General features: G+C 36.4%; 1 protein-coding gene across 1 annotated transcript in view; it reads right to left on the bottom strand.

Moving 5' to 3' along the window:
* The window catches only part of LOC145287791 (uncharacterized), a 75,347-nt gene extending 51,738 nt beyond the window's left edge, over nucleotides 1-23,609 (bottom strand). Inside the window, exons 1-4 of the mRNA XM_080135623.1 lie at nucleotides 23,428-23,609; nucleotides 9,258-9,438; nucleotides 3,498-3,559; nucleotides 1,770-1,859 (exon numbers count right to left, since the gene is read on the bottom strand). Coding sequence (XP_079991749.1) covers nucleotides 1,770-1,859; nucleotides 3,498-3,559; nucleotides 9,258-9,438; nucleotides 23,428-23,500 — 406 coding nt within the window. The 5' untranslated portion in view covers nucleotides 23,501-23,609. The remainder of the gene's footprint in view (nucleotides 1-1,769; nucleotides 1,860-3,497; nucleotides 3,560-9,257; nucleotides 9,439-23,427) is intronic.
* Between the last annotated feature and the right edge of the window lie 1,218 nt (nucleotides 23,610-24,827).

Genomic DNA, 24,827 nt, shown 5'->3' with positions numbered 1-24,827 from the left:
TGTCAGAGCGAAGACATGATAGCTGACGTACGAACAAGGACACTCAGGAGCACAAAATTTGTGAGGCTCAGAACTATTAAATGTTTGAAAACTGGCCCAATAATTCTAACAGATTGCAGTGGAGTGTTCAAGTTAAGCGAGCTGTTAGAAATTATCTCCCTTGAACTGTGTAAAATGCTGTTAGAAATTATCTCCCTTGGACTGTGTTTTGATGAGATGTATTTCCTGTTTAGTCTTGTATCTTTTATCTATATATATATATATATATATATATATATATATATATATAAAAGTGAAAATGTGTGTATGTGTGTATGTGTGTTCGCTTTTTGTGTATGTCTATAAAAGGCTTTTTTCGCCGTGATTCTTGGTTGGCTTGCTCCTTCTTAAAACTTTTTATATACTGCCTAAATAATAATACCTACGATTAAGGAAGTCGGGTTGCAGTCATCTTTAATTTACCCGACCTTTACAAGCTATTTTCGAGATATTTTTTGATCGCCGCGTAGCAGGGAAAACAGAAACTGGCTTCCAGCGTAAAACTAGGTCAAACATCACGCGACTTAACGTTCTCGCACCTGTTAATTTCACTTTATAAACGTCAACTTAACACACTTATCAATTCATCGGTTCCTGTGGTTGAGATGGTTAGGTCGCAGGGTTTTTTTCCCATTTCCTTTCCACCTCCGCGTTAAAGGTTCGGGGTTCAAGCCTACCTTTCTACTAAAACTTTTTTCTTTCTTTTACACCTCCAAACACCCGGCCAACATTTTTTTTTTTTTTTTTTTTTTTTTTTTTAAACAGGGTTGTTTTGATCTACCTCCCCCCCAACACACATACACCTCCAAACACCCGAGCAACGCCAGGTACTCCCCGCTAGTATATATATAAAAGGCAAAATGTGTGTTAGTGTGTGTATGCATTTTTTGTGTATCTCCGGCAAAGGCTTTTTTACGGGGTGCGCTGGGTGGGGTCACTCATTCTTAAAACTTTATATACTGTCCAAATTTTAATATCTACGAGTTACGAAGGGAGGTTGTATCTCTCTTTAATCTGGCCAACTTTTGCACGCTATTCTCGAGATTTTTTTCACTCGACGCATCTTCGTTTCACTTGTCGGTATAAAAAACAAAAAAAAACAAAACTGAATCCGTAGCATAAACAGCTCCCCAGCACTCGTGACAGGGGCATCCAGAAAAGCAATAAGGTTTGATCAATGCGGGGAAACTCCTTATATCATACAATTGATATTCATTTGGACACTAGGGAGCTGGTTTTCTTCCCCAACAACTTGGGGAAATAAACAGTCAAAGTTGGGGAAAGAAAACAAAAAACTGCCTCGCAGCAAAACTTACCTGCGGGATATGTTTGACCTCATTATCATTAAATTGGCACACCTGTCATTTAAGTTTTAATTATTAAATTAAATCACTTTTCTGTTACTCTGCCGTCGTGGGCAAACGAGTAACATGTCAGGGTTTTTTTCTTCCTTCACCTCAAGGTTCCGGGTTCGATCCTACCAAAACTTTTTTTTTTTTTTTTTTTTTTTAAACCACACCGATGATGCTGGGCAGTTCGCTGTTTTTTTTTTGTTTGTTTTTCCGATTTTTTAAAGTTTAACATCCGTTTTTTTTTTTGTCTTTTTATGTAACCCCACCTCCCCTAACACACACACACTTTGTATAATAGATAGGCAATAGATGAAATTTGGGAGTGACTCAACCTATACATTTTTTAGTGCACACTATATTAAAAAGAAGAATACTTACGATACAGGGTCACTAGCTGATCAGAACCTGGTTCATAGTCACGGCATTTGTCACGGTCGCCAACCATAACTTCGGACGTATAACAATCAGCTAAATGGTTTTAAAAATACAGAGTTTTAAAAAAAAAAAAAAAAAAAAAAAAAAAAAGGGAAATTAAACAATTATTAATTCTAAAAGCAAAAGAATAAAAATTAAAAAGTAAACAAACAAATAAACTAGGATACTGATGGTTTTTAATGTCGTAAGTCTTCAGGGCATACATATGGGTTTTCAGATCCCTTACGCCTTACAAAATGGATAATGATCGGTGTTAATTAGCTTAGGAATTAATTCTGTCCAGACAAATATATAAACATACACATATATTTAACAATATAAGAGATCCATTAAAGATTATATTCACACAGAAATAAATTATAGGTACTCCTACATTCCTTCATTAAAAAATCTAAATAACCATCATTAACAATATATACTTACTTATAACGGCTATCACCCTGGCTAAAGAAGTATCGCATTTATAACAATTCCAACACACTTTCACCAATCCTGAGCTAGAACACATGATACGGCTAGCTAATCTCGATTCCATAGCCGAAGACCAACTACTTGTGGGTGCAATAAAGATCATTTGATTAGCAGTGATGTTTATTTTATTGGTGTTTCATGTGATATCGCTAATATTTTTAAAAAATATAACGTTACCCATTTTAAAATGACTTGTTCCAAAATCAAATTACAAGGTGCCTTCAATAAGTTTCCAAACATTTTTCAAATGCGCACTGTTGTTATGAGACAACTGAGGAGATGAAAGAGGCTGTGAGGAGGGTCATTGACACGCTCACGCAGGAGGACTTTCATGAGGCCTTCCAGAAGTTGTTGGAACGATACAAGTGCATTGCAGCCGGAGGAGATTACTTTGCAGGAGACTAGAGTTTCATGCGTGTACTATCAATAAAAGTGCCAATACAAAAAAAAGTTTGAAAGCTTACTGAAAGCACCTCCTAATATCCTTAGAATAGTGTTTTTTCGTTTTTCTTTTAATTTCCAAAGAGTCTCGCTAGTATAACTAAAAACTATACTTTTTAACAAAGTATGATTTCCTTATATCTTTGTAACCTTTGAATAATTTGTCAATTTGAGGGAAAATGCACGACGATACTCGTGTTCATCGTAGTTTGAGGAAAAGTTTTTTAAATTTTCACTTTTCCAGGAATAACAAAGAACATAACATAAAACTGCATAGCTCCATCCGACAATAAATTCTAGATCTTGCTTATCCAGAGCAATGCTGATCAAAAATATACCAACATTGTGGGTCTTTGTTTTGTAGTTTTTTTAGTTTTAGCTGGATATTGATATGCACAAACATAACTGTCCTTTATACAATAGATGTATCAAAAGCACATACATTAATGTTATAAAAAATAGGATGGCACCTTTTTTAAATATCATTAAGTGAACAAGCCCTTTTCAAGCGATAAAACCACCTGAAAAGAGCCTGTTAGAGCTGAAAGCTAGCTTATTATCTTTATATATCTATTTAAAGAAAGAAAAATATATTGTTTTGGTTTTCTAAAAAAAAATTTTTAATATTTTTTATGTTTTAAAGAAAATGTTGATTCTTTGACAATGGAAATCGCTTGAGACAAGGTATGAAGCCACTTGATAAAAGGAGCTAACAACCACGAAAGCTGATTATTGTAAAGACAGGAGATGCCTACTTACTTGACTTATATTGCAATATGTTTTCTGTCCTGTAAAACACGTATAGACACTTGTTGCAACCCCTGTAAAGAAAGTAAACAAAACATTAAAAACCGTACATTGACTTGCAACTCATAGCAAAAATCCTTTTTACAATTTTTTCAAAGGCAATTTATTCTAGAATTTATATTATAACTAACAAGATATTGGTTTATTACTTTAGACATAAGTTTAAAACATAAATAAAATAAATTGAAAACTTCTAATCAAAAAACTTTAATTATAAAGTCTCTCGGCTGATAACAATATTCGACCAGAATCACTTGCAAAGTAAAAAAAAAAAAAAAAAACTTTAAGCTAAAACATAAGACCTGGTATACTCAAACTGTCACTCATCTACGTACTGATCAGACTAATTTTTTTTTTTTACTTATCAAGGTTCAAAAGCCACTCAAGGATAAAGGTTACTAAGTGTATAGTAGTCATCAGGACAACAGCATAGTAATCGTTAGTAGTAGGAAATTTGGTATAATTCGATTATTTAAGGTGGTGGCTCAGCAAGAACTTGTTTACATTGGACTTGAAGATGACCCTATTGAAGTCAGTTGGAAAGTAGGCCAGCGAAACAGAGTTCCACAGGTGGGCAGTTCTAGGAAAAAAAGCTTTTTGGAATCCACATTTAGATTTAGGCACAGATAGAGAGTGGGGGAAATTGTTGATAGTGGTTGTAGGTAGATGAATGTTTTCTTTGTGAAATTTTAGTAAGTGGGGGCCATAGATTGGAACTCAAATGAGCACTTACCATGAAAATAATGATAGAGTAGACACAGGCTAGCAACATCTCTTCTGTTGAAAAGAGGTTGCAGGGAAACGAAAACGGCATCACCTCCCAGGTTTCAAAGCCGGTTTTGAACTGTCAAGGCAGGATATGGTGCTCCGAGCAGCTCTTGCCCATATGCGGCAAGAGTACTCCATCCTTGGATGTACTTGGTTCTTATACAGATAGAGGATTACATCAGTAGTGAAATACCTACTGGAGCGATGGAATGATCCAACAATTTTTTCAGTGATCTTGGCAATAGATTTGATGTATGTGTTCCATTTCAGATCAGGAGTAAAGGTCAGTCCCAAAAGTTTATCAAAACATGGTTCTTCTTCAAGACGAGAGCCGTTCATTTCAATTGAAGCCAGATGGGGGTCAGAGCATTGATGATGGAAAGAGAGAAGCTCAGTTTTAGATGCTTAAAATTAATCAGCCACCTTTTTCCCTATTGCACCATGTGATCAAGATCAGAAGAGAGAGTCAGAGATCTTGATCATTTCCAACCATTGAAGTGTTGCTGTAGATGGTAATATCATCTGCTTAAATTTCTACAAATGATCTAAGAATGTGATTTGAGAGACCATTGATGAAGATCAGGAAGAGCTGGCCCTAGAATAGAACCCTGAAGGATGCCAGCATTGATATTATGAGCTTATAATTTCTGCCCATCAACCACTACTCTTATAAACCTAACAGAGAGAAAGGATTTAATAACAGAGAGGATATTTCCAGCTATTCTATAGCAGGAAGTCTTGTGAAGTAGACCTTTATGCTATACCCTATCAAAACACTTTGATATGTCAAGAGCAATTGCTCTAGAAACAAAGCCCCCATCGAGAGATGCACTAATCCTATGTGATATTACAGTTAGACTGTAGATCTAGCAGAATGGAAAATGTATTGCATGTTACTGAGTGTTATTTTATTGAGGTGGTTGACCACCTCTCTAACAAATTTCAGTAACTTACTCATGATGCACAGGAGACTGATTGGTTGGTACTGAGAGGGAGGTGACCAATCTTGTAAATTTTCAAATACGGGGCAGATTGATGAGGTTTTCCAAGATGTTGGGAAGCATTTCTCCTTAAGAAATGTAAGCATAAGATCTAATTCTGGTTGAAGCTTTTTGAGCACTATAATAGGAATATCAGGGTCAGTTGCTTTACCAAAATCAAAATTTTTGATAAGCTTGCCAACATCATACACAGATATTTGTATGTTGCATCATGTGTTTTCAGTCACAGAAGAGAATATGGGGGTTAGGTAGCCCTAATCGCAAAGAGTAGAAATTGCTGCAAAGTTCTTAGCAAAGAATTTGGTTTTGTCAGATGCTGACAGGACTACCTTAGGTCTATTCATGATGGTTGAAATAGAGGACACACCTCTGTGCACGACCATATTTATTATTTAGCAAAACTTGTGGGAATCAACCTGCTGCTCAGTTACTTTGGACTGAGCATATGATTCTCTGGCATTTTTTATTACTCTTTTACAGTGGTTGCTGACAGTTCAGGCTGAGTTTAAGCTGGAATTTTTTGGAGGGTATAAAGTGGTCTGTACCAACAGTTAATCATTCAGTTAGGTTTGATACTATAGAGGACACATTCATTTTAAACACAAAACACGTCTGATAAATATTCGGAAGCTATCTCAGTAAGCCATAGTGTATACTGTATGATGGAGAGATACATGCGAGAACTTTTTGTTTTTATCTTAACCGAGACAACCATGTGATCGGAAGATTCTTATGGAGACAGAACAGCGGATGAGCACATTTCTCGTCAAGTTGTAAGAAAAAAGTCTGGGAGACTTGCATACTGTCTGTCAATGTTGGGCATATGGGTGGGTTTGTGAACAATTTGTGTTAGATTATAAGCAAAGGATAAATCATGGCAGTATTTCCCCTCAGGATCTGTCTTGTTTGAATGAGCTAGCAATTCAACATTGTGAACATTAAAGTCTCCACAGATATGACCGTTAGCCGAGAGATGAGCAGACATGCTGTGGTCAATTTTCGCAGAGATGCTCTTAAAGATAGTAACTCTGCTGTTGTGGGGGCGATAGAAGGCAAATACGAACATGGTGCTGTGAACAAGTGCTACCCACACATAGGGCAATTTTAGATCTTCTTCGGAGATATTCACATAGAAACCATTTCTAATGTAGACACATATTCCATGCCCATGACGATTTTGGGAGTCAAATTTGATGTCAAGTTTGAGTATTCATTAATCGAGAACTCATCTAGGGAAACAGTCAATCTAATGCTAGTTTCACACAGGAAAAATAGGTCAAGTTTGGTCTACCGTAATTGGATATGAACACCTAGAGGGTCGGAGCATAGACCCCTGATGTTAGAGAAGGTAACCTGATAACGCAGGTCTACATTGGAAGTTAAAGCTTTGGGTTTAATCTTGTATTGTTTCTTGAGACTTTCATGATGGATATGTGGAAGAGGTTGGCAGAGAGAGAAAGAAAAAGAAACAGAAAATGATTTTTGTAGAAAAGGTAAAGCTGTAACCTACTGATAGGGAGGGGGGGGCTCCTTAGGGGTTGATTCAAGATTCAGGTCTCTAACTATCAGGCAGATAACGTCAGCCTAGGTCAAACGTTTACCTCCAGTACTCTTATTAGTAACATGGCCACAAGGATAGGAATAGAAAGAGAAAAATTACGAAAACTCAAGTGACTGATCCTGAGAAAGACTGCTGACCTAGTATACAGCTTTTTCTTCTCCCTTTTGTTAAAAACATCACTCATTGTAAACAAGAACTGAGGGATAAAATAGGAGAAGCAAGAGTGATGGGGATAAAATAGGAGAAGCAAGAGTGATGGGGATAAAATAGGAGAAGCAAGAGTGATGGGGATAAAATAGGAGAAGCAAGAGTGATGGGGATAAAATTGGAGAAGCAAGAGTGATGGGGATAAAATTGGAGAAGCAAGAGTGATGGGGAGAAAATTGGAGAAGCAAGAGTGATGGGGAGAAAATAGGAGAAGCAAGAGTGATGGGGCTGTCGAAAACATATCCCCAATGCGTTTTCTACTCTTCATTAAAAAGAAAAAGGTTTGACATTTTCAGGGGAAAGAATGGCGATAGGTTCCCCTCTCACTAATAGTATTTTTTTTTTTTTACAGCAGGATAAATAGAACGCTATGATAATAATTATGAAGCCAAATGTTCTATCTTTAGTTCTTTCTTCTTACTGTCCCTTTCTTCCTGACCTCGATTTGCGATACCGAGTCTTTTCCCTCCTTCACCCTCTTTCTGAAACGAACAACACAAAATCTCTTTCACCGACCAAAGTAAATGAAAGAATGCTGCCCACACAAAAAAATCTGATGTCATTTATCTCAGCGGGGGTGCAAACTCATACAAATCAGTACAAACTGGATTTCCTGTACCATCACGCAGGTGCAGTGTTATTTGTGCATTAACTGTGATAGCTTTTGGTTCGTCATGTATTGTCTACACTGATCCCTGATTACAGCATGTGCAAGGTTGCGCTGGTAATCTTCGACGTGTACTTCGCCGCAAGGGTGGTTCTGGGGTTTCTCTATTCTGTGTTGTCTGTGGGCCAGGCTGTGTCATACCTCAATATCATCTGAAGTCTCATCTGCTCTGCCAGGTGCAATGACATCTGGTCGGTGTTCTGAGGGTTCTCCATTTTGGGTTGGTTGTCGGCCAGGCAGTGTAATACATGCAGTGTCATCTGAAATCTCATCTGCATTACCAGAGGAGATGGTATATGTCCGGGGTCGTATATCCTTCACATGGCGTGGGACACCATCAACACCAATGGCTTGCGGGCTGATCATTTTCGTTACTGTTCCTTCTTGGAACTTGGATGTGCATCGATAACCAGGCGGTTTTACCCATATAGAGTCACCCAGGTGGTATTGGGTTTGTGCACTGGACCACTTCCAGGTTGCAGTCCAATGTTTCTTAGTCGGGTCGAATACAACATCAAAGTCAGGTCGTTCTATTTTCACTGCTACAGCAGTGCCGACACTGCAAACTTTCTTTGGGAAATTGACCTCGCCGTGTTCATTTATATGAACGCCGCCCAACAGGCGGATGACATCAATTCCGTGCAAGAGATCGAATCCCAATAGATCTCCATACATGGGCAACATCTCCACAAGGGGATTCTTTTATCCACCTACAAACTGACCTTGGTTGCTTCTTTGCTGGTCATCTCTTTCTCTTTTTCCATCAACAGTCAGTGCTAAGTTCTGGGATGATCACAGGAATGTCACCATTTCAATTAGCACCTGCTCTTCACCTCAAAGACACACCCAAAGAAATTAATTTACTTTGGAAAAGTAAATAAATCTAGTCAATTTAAGGGGGAGGAGGTTCTTAAACGAAATATTAAGAGATTAATGATTTATGTTCATATTTAACTTAAAAAAAAAACTGATTTGGGAATCTTAAGTGGTGAAGTGGTGTAACATAACACAGACGGTTATATGCAAATGTATATGAAATGACATCACTGGTAAAGAACAAAAAAATACTATAAAACGGAGGAAGAGGATGATCACAAGATAGACGTAAATAACGTTCAAGATCACCTTAGCAGCATGGAGTGTGTTCAAGATCACATGGGTGACGTCACGGTTGTAACAATGAGAAAATAAGTGCTGTTGTTACAAAGAAAAGGCAAGTTGAAGTTATTTCCTATTCTTTGTCTCTTTTGTGATTGAAACTGCATACAACATATTAGTTTCCTGTGTACAATGTTACAGTAGGACGATCCCTAGCATGACTATAGTAGTATCATAATTGAAGATTTTAGCTTTAAAAATGATAGACATATATAAGGTACAGTGACAAGGATGACCCCCCACCCCCACCCAACCACCGCTCCCGACACTCTTGAATGTCCTAGTGCCTTATTTAGTTTTATATTTTTCAGAAATAAATTTTTGAAAGAATATTGAAAACAATGACTCACTGTGCGTAGACGCTGATTATTGCATTCTTGGCACCTGTTAGTTTATTCACCGTGTCATTCTTGATAGTCATCTGACGACATCGGAAATCTCCCCAAAGATTTTCCTGAATAAGAGTTTTTACTCCTTTTCCTTTCTCTTGAGAGTAGAATTCTCCTTGATACCACTCTGGAAATATACAAGCTGGAAAAGGAAAAAAATAAATAAATAAAATAAGGTGCATGTTCGAAATAAGAACGAAAATCAAAATATTGAATTTCAATTAAAACAAATGGTATCTACTTAGCTGTCATGTTGAAATTAGTAAAATATCCAAAAATTATGAAAAATGATAAAATAGAAAATTAATTATTAATGAAAATATTTTTCCAAGAAATTGCAAATTATACTTAAATATTAACCAGAATAAACAGAGGGAGGGTGTAATTGCATTCTGTCTTGTTACGTCCCTCCCCCCAAAAAATAATGGCAGATCAATGAATCATGAAGCTACATGTTTTATGCAATAATGTAGTAATCTTTATCTCTACTACTATAGAAAAGGAACTTTGTGTGTGCGAGTTTGTTCTCTATGGACTTGAAAACGACCGGACCAATTTTTATGAAATTTAATGTACTTCATGTGCTTGGCAGTGTTCTTAGATAGGTCCTGTATCTTTATGTCTTCGATAAATATCAATAATCAAATTGCCGGTGCATCCCGCAAAAGAAGGAACAGGCAATTTCGATCAAAGTTAACACCTTACACAGCCTAACATCACAAGTGCATTTGAGAAGTTTTATTGCCACACAAACCAAAAGGCTCGACATATAAAAATCAACAGTAGGTGCTTTGATATGATATTAGAAATGAATGTTTCTATATTGAGCACAACTAAATCATGATGCTGGACTTTTGCATTTTAAACTTGAATTCAAGTCATTAGATATAAAAATAATTTGATAAAATCAACAGCAGTTTCTCTACAGTGCAATGTAGACTACTATGTATTGTGAACTAGGTCATTGCAAGAGGTATGTGAGCTTCCTCTCGGTGCATCGCAATAGGTCCCCAATTAGAACAGGCAATCAATCAATTTGATTGAAAAATAGGCGATTTCACAGACTTTGATGATGATAAAAATACGAGTGTGAAACATTCGTTGATCATCATTAAATTCCGGGCAATGTCGGGTCACCTTGTGAGTATGTTACTAATCGTGACATGATAATTAAGTAGATAACATTGCTTTTAGTTGAAACTGACATTAAAAATTAAATAGATAAAACTGTCTTTTTAATATAAATTCACTTTTATGATTTTTGTTTTTATTTCGAACATGCACTAAAATTAATAACAAGGTGAAAGGGCAAAAAAACAAAATATCACTCGATTAGTGATTTCTATTGAATGAAGAACAGGGCTTTATGTTGCGAGTGAAACAGTCGCATTTACTAGTGATTTTTCCAAGTAATGACTAGAAATAATAAAATGCTTATCTTTTGGTGATTATGTTTTTTCACCAACAATGTTCCAAAGTTCATTACTGAGTGAGAAATAAAACGGGAAAATTCAAATTATTTAAACAATAAAAATTTAATAGAATAATGAGCTGTGCGTGCGTGGTCCCCTTCTGGTGCTTCATGTGAAATGACGCCACAAAAAAAAGTGAAGAAATGATGAATGTGAGAAGTGTGAAGAGTCAATGCTGCCTTCACATTTTGGCCAAGTTCCAGAAAAATCTAATTGATGGGGCAAAAGTTATGGGTTAAAAAGTGTCATTTTTTGCAATTTGGGAGCATTTGTGACCCCTTTTAAGCTCCTGGGAATGCCGAAGTCAGTGAAAATGGGCAAACAGTGCAGTTTCATGCCTTAAGACATGTATATTTGAATTCAGCACCATGGAAAACCACTATATAGACATACATATCAAGTTTTTGAGTAATATGAAAAAGAACTCCAGAAAGGCATGTTTTTTTAGTCCTAAAAGTCCCAGAGTGATGTGAACCAGAATTTTGCCAAAGTCACCTACACTGAATTTATATTAAGAACAATGGCCTCCACATTTTGGCCCAGTTTCAGGAAAATCTAATGGATGGATCAAACATTATGGGGCAAAAACTATCATTTTTGGGCCATTTTGGGGCATTCTTGACCTCTTTTGAGCCCCTAGGGACACTGAATCCCAGTGTAAATGGATAACAGTACAGTTCCATGTATATTCGAGTTGACCATCATGAAAACCCACTATACATAGTCAGACATAAAGCTTTTGCTGCGAAATATGAAAAAAGAGCCACAAAAACAAGCGTTTTTAGCACTGGAAGTCCCCGGGGGCGCAAACCAGAATTTTGCCAGGGTCACCTATACTGGATTTATATTAAGAACAATGGACTCCACATTTTGGCCAAGTTTCAGAAAAATCTAATGGATGGATCAAAAGTTATGGGGCAAAAACATGTCATTTTTGGCCATTTTGAGGCATTTTTGATCTCTTTTGAGCCCCTGGGGACGCAACGGGAATTTTCTCAAAAATAATTTTTTTACTGTGCACATCTATTTAATGAAATACAATTTGTGGCAAAATTTCAGGAAAATCTAATGGATGGTTATCTGGCAATCGTCCGGACTAATAGACGCACGGACGGATGCCACTGAAAACATAGGTCCCTCTCTGATAAATCAATATATATTTTTTTTTCACGTCTCAACATAAAATTCAGTGCATATTTAGAATTACACTTATCTATAAAAAAATAAAAATACAGAAAAATCTTTACGATGTACGTCATGGAACAGAGCTGTCATATTCCAAAAATCGCATATTTGGCTAGTAAATTTTCTATTTGGCTAGTGAATGAAAATATTTAGTTGTCAAAGGTTAACTAAAAATAAATTTGTTCATAGAACTCTGTAGCACTCAATGCTCAGTTGTCTAACAAGTTGAACTAGAAATCAGATCAAAAGAACTCTAACATGGCTTATAAGCATATTGGGATGTTCCATTGTATCTAGATGGGTACGTCTATTCTCTGAATTAATTGTTAGTCCACGAGCGATTAATCTGTTACACAGATACTGGACGCTTGTCGAGAATCCCCCCTCCCCTATGAACAAACAAAAATCTGTATGATGTACACAAAGAAAATACCATACACCAAAAAATCATGTAAATTGATCAAGTAGTTTTATTTATATAAAGAAAATCATTTTTAAGCAAATTTGACTTTTTCCAATGTTTTCTCGTGTTAAGAATAGCTTTTTTGAATCTCAGTTTGGAGTTATCTCCCTTGTTTCTCGAGAGCGTTTTCAAAATAGTGTTGCAAGACGATCACTTTTTGTTTAGCCATAAAATTTGATTTTTTTATCCCAAAATAAAACTAATCAATTTACGTAATTTTTGGAACATGATTTTTTTTCTGTCACAAGTACATTACATTGTACTGATTTTTCTTTATTTTTGCTTTTTTGCATATGGGGGAACTCTGGATAAGCACCAAATATCGCTTCATTCAATTTCATACAAGAATTTTCCTATCACCTATTTGGAGCCCTTTCTGCTGGTAAATATAAACTGGATTCTACAACTTTGTAAATAATGCATGATGAGGCAAACGTCATGGCGGCAGATGCAGAAATGGCGCAGCATGTGCACAACTGGACTGAAAGCAAGGCCTGCACTCATTTGCATAAGTATGGGCCTCGGGGTTAAAACTCAGTGGGTTTTTTGGGCGTAACAAGTCTTGATTTCCCTACATGTTCGTTCGTTTCAGTGTCGACTGTCGTTGTGGAAGAAGCAGAAGACGATGAAACTGAAAAATCTGACACAAACGTCCAACTCCCAACCTCATAGAGTGGAAGTTATTTAAAAGAAAGAAAAAAAAAAAAACAAAAACAAATCCAAGGCTGATTTTGAAAAAAAAAAAAAAAAACATCACCAAAAATTGCTAACTTTGAAACCGAATGTTTGTTCGTAGGATTGTCTAGCATTATTATTTTATATTTTCACTAGGAAATCACCATTTATCAAGGTTCAGAAGCCACTAGAGAATATGGGTCAATGAGTCAGGCACCGAATGAGATAACACCATAATGGTAGGTAGAAATGGACATTGGGTAGAATTTGATTATTTAAAAAAACGGTTCAAGAACTTGTTTAGATTGGACTTGAAAACTACCATGTTGTAGCTAGATGAAAAGCAGCCTCATGATGCGTTTCATAGGCAGGCAGTTCTAAGAAAAAAAACTTGTTCATGGAATGTTCATTTAGTTTTAGGCACAGATATAGAGTAAATTATTGAGAGTGCTTATAGATAGACGAGTGTTTGTTGTGAATGTTTTGCAGGTGAGGGGGGGCCATAAATTGAAGCTCAGTTGAGCACTTGCCATGAAAATAACGATAGAGCAGAGACAGACTCTCAACATCTCTTCTGTGAGAAGACGGTTGCAAGGAAGAGATAAAGACGTTAAACATTTGTTGTATCAGGTTGACAAGAAAATTCTTGCGTTTTTTTTTTTACTTTTAAAATTCAGGTGAACATATCTTGGCTCAAACAAAAATTTATTGATCGAAATAAGCACCATCAGAATCAACATACTTTTGCCAACACAAGACAAGTGTATTTATGCCATTAATGTAAAAATATTACGTTCTGGTGACGATGAAATCGCTGAAGGCGTTTTTGATATCACTTAAGTTTTTTGAAGCATTTCTCATGCAAAAAGTTGTTGAGATGCTTGAAAAATTGGTAGTCGGTAGGTGAGAGGTCTGGAGAGTATGGCGGATGAGACAGTTTCGTAGATCAATTCATTCAACTTCTGCAGAGTCAGTTTAGTAACATGCAGTTGAGCATTGTTGTGGAGAAGAATTGGGCCTTTTTTGTTGACTAATGCTGGGTGTTGTTGTTGAAGTTTCTGATGCATTTCATTCATTTGTTGATAGTACTTCATTGCCATAATTGTTTCGCCTGCATTCAAAAAACTGTAATGGATGAAACCAATCACAGTCAGCATGACCTTCTTTTGGTGCAACTTTGACTTCAGGCGTCTAACCACTGAACTGAGAATCACCAGTTGTAGTAAAGAACCCACTTTTCATCACAAGTCACAACCTGATTGAGAAACGGGTCATTCTTTTTACGCAAAAGAAGGGAAGATGCCACTTCATAATGGCGATTATTTTAGTTGTTCAATTCGTGAGGCACCTATTTATCAAGTTTTTTTGTCTTTCTAATCTCTCTCAAATCATATATGTTACGTCTAATTCAGAAGCAAATTATCAAACAGTTGTGCGTAGATTGGCTTTGACTAAGGCTTTTAATTGATCGTTGTCAACATCCGATGGCCAACCATTATGCTCATCATTTTCCAGACTCATTGCCACCATGAAATTTCTTAACCATCATTGTGCTGTGCATTCAGTAGCGGTTCCTAAGCCAAGCACTTCGTTGTTATCACCAGCTGTCTCAGCAGTTTTTCAGCCTAGCTTGAAATGAAATAAGAAAATCATGCGAATTTGCTTTTTTTTTGCATCTTGGATTCAACATTCTGAAACGATTGTTTTTGATTGATTGATTGTTTTTGTTTCACGGCATATCAACCCTTTCTAGGTCATTTAATGCCGAATCCAATGATTTTGAAGAAAAAGTTTTTAATAGAATATTTGATTTTTTTTTTTCAAAAAAGTTTCTATTTAACCCATAGATGGGAGCCTCGCAGGTACTACCACTCTGGGTCAGGATGGACCTGGGAACAATGGCAATTAAGGGGTGGCTCCACGCTCCCCAAAGCCTGCAAACTAGGACCTCACCATCAGATATAGTTTAAGGTTATATCCAGGATCGGGAAGTAGGGAAGGAAAAAGAAAGGGGGAGGGAAGGGGCTGTTGATTTTGTTTTGTTTAACATAAGTTTTACAAAATAGAATAGAAAACAAAAAAAGAAATCGATGTAGGTGCATTTCGTCTCAGAAAGCCAATAAGCAGCCTGATCTGGTAGCACCAGTTCTGAAACGATTGTAATTTAAAAGATTAGATAGAGCGAAAATCGTTCTTTAAAATGATATATAAAGTAAAAGTATTATCATGAAAACTTATTTGAAAAGACATCACTTGAAATCAAAATTTAAAATTCTGCAAGAACTTTCTTCTCAACCTAATTTTTTCCTGAATAAGATTGACCGTTGTACAGGGTGGAACGATAAAATTGTCGCCATAGAAAAGACATGATTCCATTTCCGTTTGATGAAAACCGGTTTTCTTTTATTGTTGCAGACCATCTACTAGTTGGCCAGTTGTGTACAAATCCCAAGAGCGATAGGAGCCTTCTATCAGGTCTGAAAGTGACACAGTGTCGAACGAGCGAGATCGGAGATGTGCTGCAATCCAAGTTATGACAACAGGACCATTGTCAGCACCCGCAAAATGCAAATCCGGACAACTCAATTCTTAAGGACACAGCTCAATGAAGTTTCCGGCCACAGTTATGGTCTTTGGTGTGGTTTCAAGTGAGGGTCACATCATGCAACCTCACATCTTCAAAGTCGGCTTGAAAGTCAACACCAAAGTGTAACTGGATGTGCTGAAGAGTGTGGTGATCCCTTAGTGCAATCAGATGGCTGCTGGAAGACTCTGGGTGTGACAGCAGGACCCAGCCCACAAGTCCAAAGAAACCCAGGCTTGGCTTCAAAAGGAGTGCTACAACTTCATACTCTTAATTCACTGCCCCCCCCCCACTTCCCGATTACTCTGTTTGGTCATACGTCGAGAACATCACCAGCTGCTAAGCTCCCACTGCCGCTTGTGAAAAAGGCATGCTCTCAGTTCTGGACCTGTATCGAGATGGTAACTGGGGCTGAAGGCAGCTACACTGAATAGATGTCAGTTCTAATAGCTTACCGGAATTGATTTTTTCAATAAAAATTTTAAAATAAAGTGTTGGTTTTTTTTTAGGGCGACAATTTCATCGTTCCACCCTGTAATCAATAAAAGTTTTAAAATAAAGCTGTTGCGTTATTTTCTTTGGGGCGACACCCTGTATCAATATGGAGCCTCTTCACCACCATCCGCAACAGTTCATTACGTTTTCATCTCTTTTATATTCGCTTTGAGTTACACATGTTCACACCCAATTTCGCCAACAAAAGTGTATTTAATATCATGAGGTTTGAAATATTGCATTAGCCTAACCAATTTTTTTTTCTTTTTCTTTACAAGATACCTGAACTCAACGTGACAGGCAGGTGTGCTGCTGCTTTTGTAAGTAGTTTCTTCTATTACATACATGTCTAACAGTTTTAAAGAAAAACAATGTAAACCACTCACTTAAGTAAACTAAAAGGTTGCAAAATATATTTTTTGATATTAAAAAAATTCTATTTGGGGGAAGGAGAAATTTTTAGGTGGCTTAACAATTGATTCTCGTTACACTTGCGGCTGGCTCCTACATCTTATGTGTTGCTTTCCGTCAAAAGAAAGTACTATTTTGTGATATCTTTCTGGGATGACAATTTTGCCACTGGGTTTAGGAAATCTTCAGTCAGTATTTTCCATATGAATGGTAGCTGTCTTGCTGAAATGAAGCTGCTTGATCTCCTCACATACGAAAAAAGCTTTCTTCAGGCTGCCAAAATCAACAGAGATTAGACCATTCCTGCAATGACCTGGTTTTTGTTGATTACGGTTCTGCACAATTTTAGGAAGTCTACCCTCCCAGGCTTCGCTTTCTCTTTTTGAGAAGGAGTTAGTTTATTGCTTATCGCCTGGGGCATCCTTACCAGGGAATGCCAACGGGGCTTCCTGGACACTTTTTGCAGGTCAGAGTGCCCCCTCTCGGGGAGGGGGGGGGCTGACTACTCAATCCCACTTTTCAACCCTGGTGTCACAGTTCTTGCAGTGATAGAAAACCAAATATCTTTTTTGAAGATCGAATTTCACAAGCAAGAATCCCTGAAATACAATCGTCAAATCTCACACTGCCTGAACAATTTTTTCTTGAGACAATTTATTGTGAGCGCTCATGTGTGATTAATCTATTACATAAATGTTGCAGTCTTGCAGACCGATAATAATACAATACAAACATGGTGATATAACTGACAAAATGTGTATTAACAAAAGTATGTTACAAAAATATACATCATGATTCTGGAGCCATAACTGCCACAAATCACAGGATTTACTTTCTTCCTACCACAGGAAGATGTGACACAAAATTGGAAAGTGGGAAGGGTCAAGCCAGTGCTTCTCAAAAAAAGCACTCTGACCTATTGAAAATTGATTGGGTAGCCCTGTCGGTATTCCCTGGTAGGAGCACCTCATGCAGTAAGCAATAAACTTACTCCATCCAAAAGACAGGTGCCAAGGTCTGGGAGAGTGGACCTCCGTGGACTACCCAGAATGAATGCTTCATTCATTCAAATAAAAGGCCACTGAAATGACGCAGTTTCTGTTAGATTGACTGTAGAGATCAAAATCATGACTGGTACATGATACTCTCTCCTTTGGAATTGTGAGAATTGGTTAAAATCTTTTTTTTTTAAATCCACCCAAGAAATATCACCGTGACATTTATTCGATGGATCACTATTAATATTTTCTTTTTTTATTCTTATTGTTGTGTAACCGGGGAGGGGGGGGGAGTTTTTGACTGATTCTCGGAACTGTAAAGGAGAGAGCATTATGGCACCATGTTTGTTTTCATTTCAGCTGAAGTGCTCAGCACAACTTATTTTTCACACTTAAACAAGCCGAGCATGCAAAGCCCCTCTACACAAGTGAACGATTTGGGAGCAATTTTACCTCTATAATGCACCCTAAGAGAGGGCAACAAGAGTTACCCCGGAAACTCTGTTCCAGCAAAAATTTATTTTCACCATGATTAATGTCTGTGCAAAATTTTTAAAAAGTGCGAACGAACAGATGAATGAGAGTTAATTATTAGGTCCAATTCCTCCTTTATTGGAGGATCAAAAACACTTTAAAATCACTAAAAACCTACCCAGATAGGTACAAGAGTAACTTATTTTGCCTTTGGTAACATTTATTTGTTACTAGCGAGGGTACCCAGTGTTGCTTGGGTGTGGAGAGGTTTTATGGTAAGGGTAGTCATCAACGGAGCGCCCAAAAAAAAAAAAATAAATAAATTAAAAAAAACAAACAAAAAAAGTAAGCAGCAAGCAAGCTTGAACCTGTGACGCTAAGAGGAAAAGGAAGTGAAAAATAAAGCAAATCATTTTGTCGCCGCACCCAGTGTGACATACGTCGCCACCATTCAAATTAACGTTAGCCATTGCAAGGCATATGATGACTTTGCAAAAATATCAATGAAAAAAGTCACCCCTCCTCGTAAAAAAACAGCCCAGTTAGGAGGGGAAAGAATGAATGTTTTTGACCAATTTTTGGATATTTGTTGGCCAAAAGACTGAGCTTTCGAACAATACCAATTTTGTGAGTGTTGGTCGCATATGTCGAAAGTTTCAACGAGGCATACAAACATTCATACATACACACTAACAGACGTTTGAGATTTATATAATAGACTAGCGTGGGTGCCCGGTGTTGCCCAAGTGTTTGGAGGTGGAAAAGAAAAAAAAAAATGTTTTTGTAGGCAGGTAGGCTCGAATCCAAAGCCTGGAGGTGAAAGCGGAAAAAAAGCGTGATTACTTACCGCGACGCTACAAGGGCAGCAGAATGAGAGTGGTTGAAATTAAACGATTAAAAAGTTAAGTAAATGAGTTCACACAGGTGCGTAAATTTAATGAGGTCAAACATTACGCCACAGAGGAATGCACTTAACTATGGCTGCAAGCCAGTTTCTGCGTATTTGTTTGTTTCTCCAAGAAAACCAGCTCCCCATAAAAAGAGGAGTGTCCAAATGAATAGCAATTGCCTGATATGGCGGGTTTTCCTGCATTGATCAAAGCTCATTGCTTTCTAGACATTCCTGGCACTTATGCTAGGGAGACACATTTTCTCCAAATTCAGTTTCGCTTTTTAATACGGAAAAGCCAAACAAACATACGGATGATGTGAAAATAGCGTGCAAAAGTTGCTCAAATAAAAGATAGGCACGACCTCCTTTCATAAATCGGAAAAAAAAAAAAAAAAAGCTTACATCTTACCACGCTGCTAAGAAGGCAGAGATGTGAGAATGGTTGAAATTAAACGATTAAAAACTTAAGTGACACGTGCATAAATTTAATGAGGTCAAACATCATGCTATAGGGGAATGAAATCACACACTTAACTTTGACTACAAGGCAGTTTCTTTTGGTTTTGTTTCCCCAAAATGTTGGGGGAGGGGGAACCAGCTCCCCATAAAAGGGGAGTGTCCACATGAATAGCAATTGTCTGATATGACAGTTTTCACCGCATTGATCAAAGCTGATTGCTTTTTAGACATCCCTAGCAGAAAAGCCAAGGAACAACGTTCGCTTCGATTATTTTCACTTTATTCATACGAAAAACACCAACAAACACGCGACAGAACAAAATAGCGTGAAGTTTATAAAAGTAGATCAAAATAAATCTAGACACAACATCCCTTCGCAAATCGTAGATATTATGATCTAGGGGGTATATAAAAAGTTCTAAGAAATAATAAACCCCCTGGAGAACCCCACCCCCACCGCCCACCAAAAGCCTTTGCTAGACATACAAAATGCACACCGCTTTTACCTTTTATATATATAGAAGATAATAGATGTATTTGTTTCTTTACCACTTTTTCAAACCCCTTTCTATTGTATGAAAACCCCCAAAATGGTTATTTGTTCTGTGTTACATTATGTGATCAAGAACTGGATGATCACTGATAATTTTACGTTAAATTTATATGAAAGTGAAAATGAACCACCAACTCATCCTAAAGAGTGTTGACATGCAATTTATTTTAACACCAATGTCATTCAGCATGTCATAATCATTTTTTTATATAATTGTTGTGCTACAGCATTTTGTTTCTCTGATAATTATTACAATGTAATAATTACATGGATCGGGGAAAGGTATCCTTTTCTCATTTCTGTAAAAAAAAAAAAAAAAAATGTTTTTGTATTGTTTCACGATCACTGGATTCATTGTGTGGTTGCCTTTTAGGTATTGTAAGTTGGGATTTTATCGAACCGATATGAGTGGTCATAGGGCAGGATCTGTACAAGTACCAACTCGACTACAAAATAATTCATGGTACTTTTGCAGTTTACTGACCATACTGAAATAACGTTATTTTGAAATTCTTTCTTAACATAGGGAGAAGTGGGGGGGGGCTTTGTTAACTCTTATCTACTTTGTATGATATTTTCCTATTAACTAGCTTCCCCACGAGGGCAGAGTTAGACACAAGGTCGGTTTTTAATAGTGTGGGAGGGGAAAAAAAAATTAAAATTGTCCCAGTCATGAAGGATTTCTCCTCCACTAACCGAGAACAAAAAAAAGTGAAGTGCAGCATCAGAACAGATACTACACCATGATCTTGGCACGAAGGCCAAGAAATCTCTTATGGTTAAGAGTTTGTACTTTTTTAATTTCATAAAAATATATTTTTTAATTTTGGTTTTATTAGTAAATTTTTACTTCCTTCCCATCTTTAACGTTCATCTTTAAAATGACGACTTTGAAAGGTTTTCGAGTATGCTGAAGACGAATATCACATTCAAATTCGGCACAGAAGAGTAGGTTTCTGAATATTAAGACATTTTTTCCAATGTATTAATAAATGTAAATGGCGTTTGCCATTCTTAATATGGGAAGGAGTGGGTGTTTGTAATTTAGCAAGCAAAAGATACGGTTACATTGAATTTAACTTGAAAATCTGAGCATGTTTTACAATAGACAACAGATGAAACTTAATAAAGAAAAAAATACATGACAAATAAATGTTACCAAAGGCAAAGATAAGTTGGCAAAGTCACTAAATCATGGCGTGAGTGGTTTGGGAGAAAAAAACTGATTTTGTTTTGTTAAATATTATGACATAAGGAATCCTTTCGAGTTAAAATCTATTGAGAAATACACATATGCTATTGAGAAATACTCACTTTAAACATGAGAATAGTTATCCAATATAGCCCAAATGAAACGGCCATATTGGATAACTTGTTATTCTTTAAGTAAAGTTTGTATTTCTTTATACAAAATGTGTATTTCTCAATAGATAAAATTTTAAATGATTTCTCGATTCTCATATGATAATATGGCTACATTTTTACTTTCTTTCCACCTAACAATCATCTTTAAAATGGTGACTTTTTAGGGGTTTTCGGGTATGCTGAAAACGAATATCGCATTTTAATTTAGTGCAAATAAGTAGTTTTCCGGATATTAAGCAATGTAATTCTTTGTTATCACTGGCGGCTATTTTGTACGCGCATAATTTTGACGCGGACGCACGTCAAGATTACACCTGGATAAATTTTACCATAATATCTACTGTTATACCAACTGAAGACGCCTTACAATTATTCAATACAATGGCGACTATTGTAGATTTTCAGGTATGCTGAAAACGAATATCGCAGAGTTTGTTTGTTTTTGTTTTACGGAATATCAACCCTTTTCCGGTTATTTAATGCCGAATCCAGTGATTTTGAAGAACAATTTTTTAATAGAGTATATATATATATATATTAAGTCAGTTTCTATTTAACCCATAGTTGGGACTACCACTCCGGGTCAGAGCGGACCTGGGAGCAATGGCAATTAAAGGGTGGCTCCACACTCCCCAAATCCCGCAAGCTGGGGCCTCATCATCAGATATAGTCAATATCGCAGAGAAAATTAGCGCAGACAAATGGTTTTCGAGATATAAATACCTGTATTATGCAATATAATTTCTAGTAGTTTGAATTGGCCGCCATCTTTGTTGTTTCAATGAAACGGTTCAGTGAGCATGCGCAGACGAGTTCATCCTACGAAATGCAAACGTTTTTTAACGTCATTTCTAACTAATTCCACCCAAAAACGTACTTACAAGAATTCAAATTCAAGAAAATTCGGTGAATGTGCACTGGTTTGGTTGTCCAACCTGCAAAGGGTGTTTATTCCGAAAGCCGTTCTTAACATGGGAAGGTTGAAAATAAAATGCCTTTCGGAATAAACGGTACTTGTGCACTTATTGATTCGCGCTCAAATAATAACGTTATTATTTAGAAAGCCATTCTTAACATGGAGGGGTGGGTGTTTTGTACCTATTCCGTATTTTAATCTTAAAATTTAATAAAAACAAATATAATAAAACTTTAATTAAACTTGAAAATATTTTTAAAACCGCGCGGATCAATAAGTGCACTAGCACCGAATTAAACACTTCCAAATTCTTCATGTTGAGAACAGCTTTCGGAATAAACACCCTTTTCAGGTTGGACAACCAGTGCACATTGACCCCGTGCTGAAATAATAACGTTATTTTGAAAGCCATTCTTAACTTAGGGAGGGGAGAGTGTTTTGTAACTACTGTGCTTCCACCTAACAATTAAAAAAAAAAATATGAAACTTGAATTTAGCCTGAAAAATTATTTAAAAATAACGCGGTAACAAAAATGCATAAGCATAAAAAAATGTCTTAATATCCAGAAAACGCTTTAAAATAAGTTAAAACATCAAAAACTTATCTAGTTGATGAATGAACGTATTTTGCCTTCTGTAACATTTATTTATTTTTATTTTTTAATTTTTTTTACAAAAAAAAAAAAGATTTTTTTACTTTTCGTTCTGTTGTCTTTTGTAAAACATGCCCGAAAATCATATCTACAGAAGTACCTCATTTTTCCTTTAAAAGATTAACCATCGATTCCTGCAATAATTGAATGTTTTACTATTTTTTTAAATTAAATAATTCAATATCAAAACTATACTGACCTACCCCCCCCCCCCCCAAAAAAAAATAATTTTGGGTGTGTCAAATATTAAAACGAAGTTGTTAAATTAATTATATATATATATATATATATGTTATTATTCATCGAAAATATATTATTAAAATAACATTTTTTGTTATTAAAATACGAAATCTAATTATAACAAAGCTTTAAAAAATAAAAATAAGACTTCCTAGTTTTGAGCCACTTTTATAGGTCAACAATATTTTGTGGTGGACACATTTTCTTTTCAGTTTATGTTAAAATCGGACAAATTAATTTAATAAAAAAATTTACAACTCGGTAAAAATGGGGCATAGTTAAGAGGAGATATTTACCTTGTTGACTGAAGCTAAATAAGGTTAAAAGTAGAACACCTGTAATCCAGAATTTCATTGTATACAACGCCATTTTTACCCAACAGGTTGACAGGTAAAAAAAAAAAATGGCGGTGAAACTTAAGAAAAAAAAGCTCAGGTCGAGGCTAATCTACCTGTTATTTCCGGTTGAACGAAGAGACACACCTGAAAATAGGAAAGGGGTGGGGGTATCAAATATCTCCTGTCACCAATAAAAATTTTGTTTATAAACTTTTTACGAAAATTCATGTGTCATGAGAAATTAAACATTCATTATACAATCTTGGGTTTGTTTTACTATACACAGAAAACGACCCTGGTGTCTAACTCTGTCCTGTGGAGAGGCATAGTAAATAGGTACTATACACAGATGTACGAAAAATATGTCACGGTAACATCTATTGGGTGGGTTTCTACGATCATTTTGTTTTATTTCTTATTTTGAAGTGATTATCGAGTCTTCAAAGACATCCCGGCAATCTTTTCTTGCTCTCCGGCAGCGTTCAATATTACTCGTTTTTCGAACCGAATAAACATTCTGCATTAAATAAAAACATTAAAAACTTATCCAGTTAGGTAGAAAAGTAACTTATCTTGCCTTTGGTAACATTTATTTGTTATTTATTCATTTTTTTTTTTTTGACAACTTTTTCGTACCTCTGTGTATTGTAAAACAAACCTAAAATGTTAAAAAAAAAACCTAATAAAAAGGATTCTATTTAGAATTCAAACTAATTTTTTAAAAAAATACAGGAAACTTTTTTCTTTTTACAAAGGAGTTATCACTTATCAAGGCCAGGAGGTCACTCAAGGATAAGGGTTAATTAGTGTACAGTAGTCAATGGCACAATATCGTGAGGGACGGCTCATCAAGAATTTGTTTACATTAGACTTGAAGACGACCATGTAGTCAGCTGGAAAGCAAGGAAACGGAAGACAGTTCCACAGGCGTGCAATTCTAAAAAACATCTTTGTTCATGGAATCTACGTTTAGGTTTAGGCACAGATAAAGATTGGGGGAGAAAATATTGATAGTGGTTTCAACTAGACGAGTGTTTTTCATGAAAGTTTGGCGAGGGGGGGGCGACCATAGAGTGAAGCTCAAATGCTTGTCTGAGCTCCAATCTTTGGTCCCCCCCTCGCCAATATTTCACGGAAAAAACCCGTCTAGCTGAAACCACTGTCAATAATTTTCCCCATTCTTTATCTGTGCCTAAATCAAAACGTAGATTCCATGAATAAAGCTTCTTTCTTAGAAGTGCGCGCCTGTGGAACTCTGTTCTGTTTGCCTGTTTCCCACCTAACTACAACATGGATGTCTTCAAGTCCAACATAAACAAATTCCTGATAAATCGCCCCCTTAAGTAAGACACTTTATC

Source organism: Euprymna scolopes, chromosome 11, assembly GCF_053919585.1.
Source record: "Euprymna scolopes isolate OS-2025 chromosome 11, ASM5391958v1, whole genome shotgun sequence".
Lineage (NCBI taxonomy): Eukaryota > Metazoa > Mollusca > Cephalopoda > Sepiida > Sepiolidae > Euprymna > Euprymna scolopes.
Note: the sequence above shows the minus strand (reverse complement) of the source record. Positions and strands in the feature narration are given on the sequence as shown.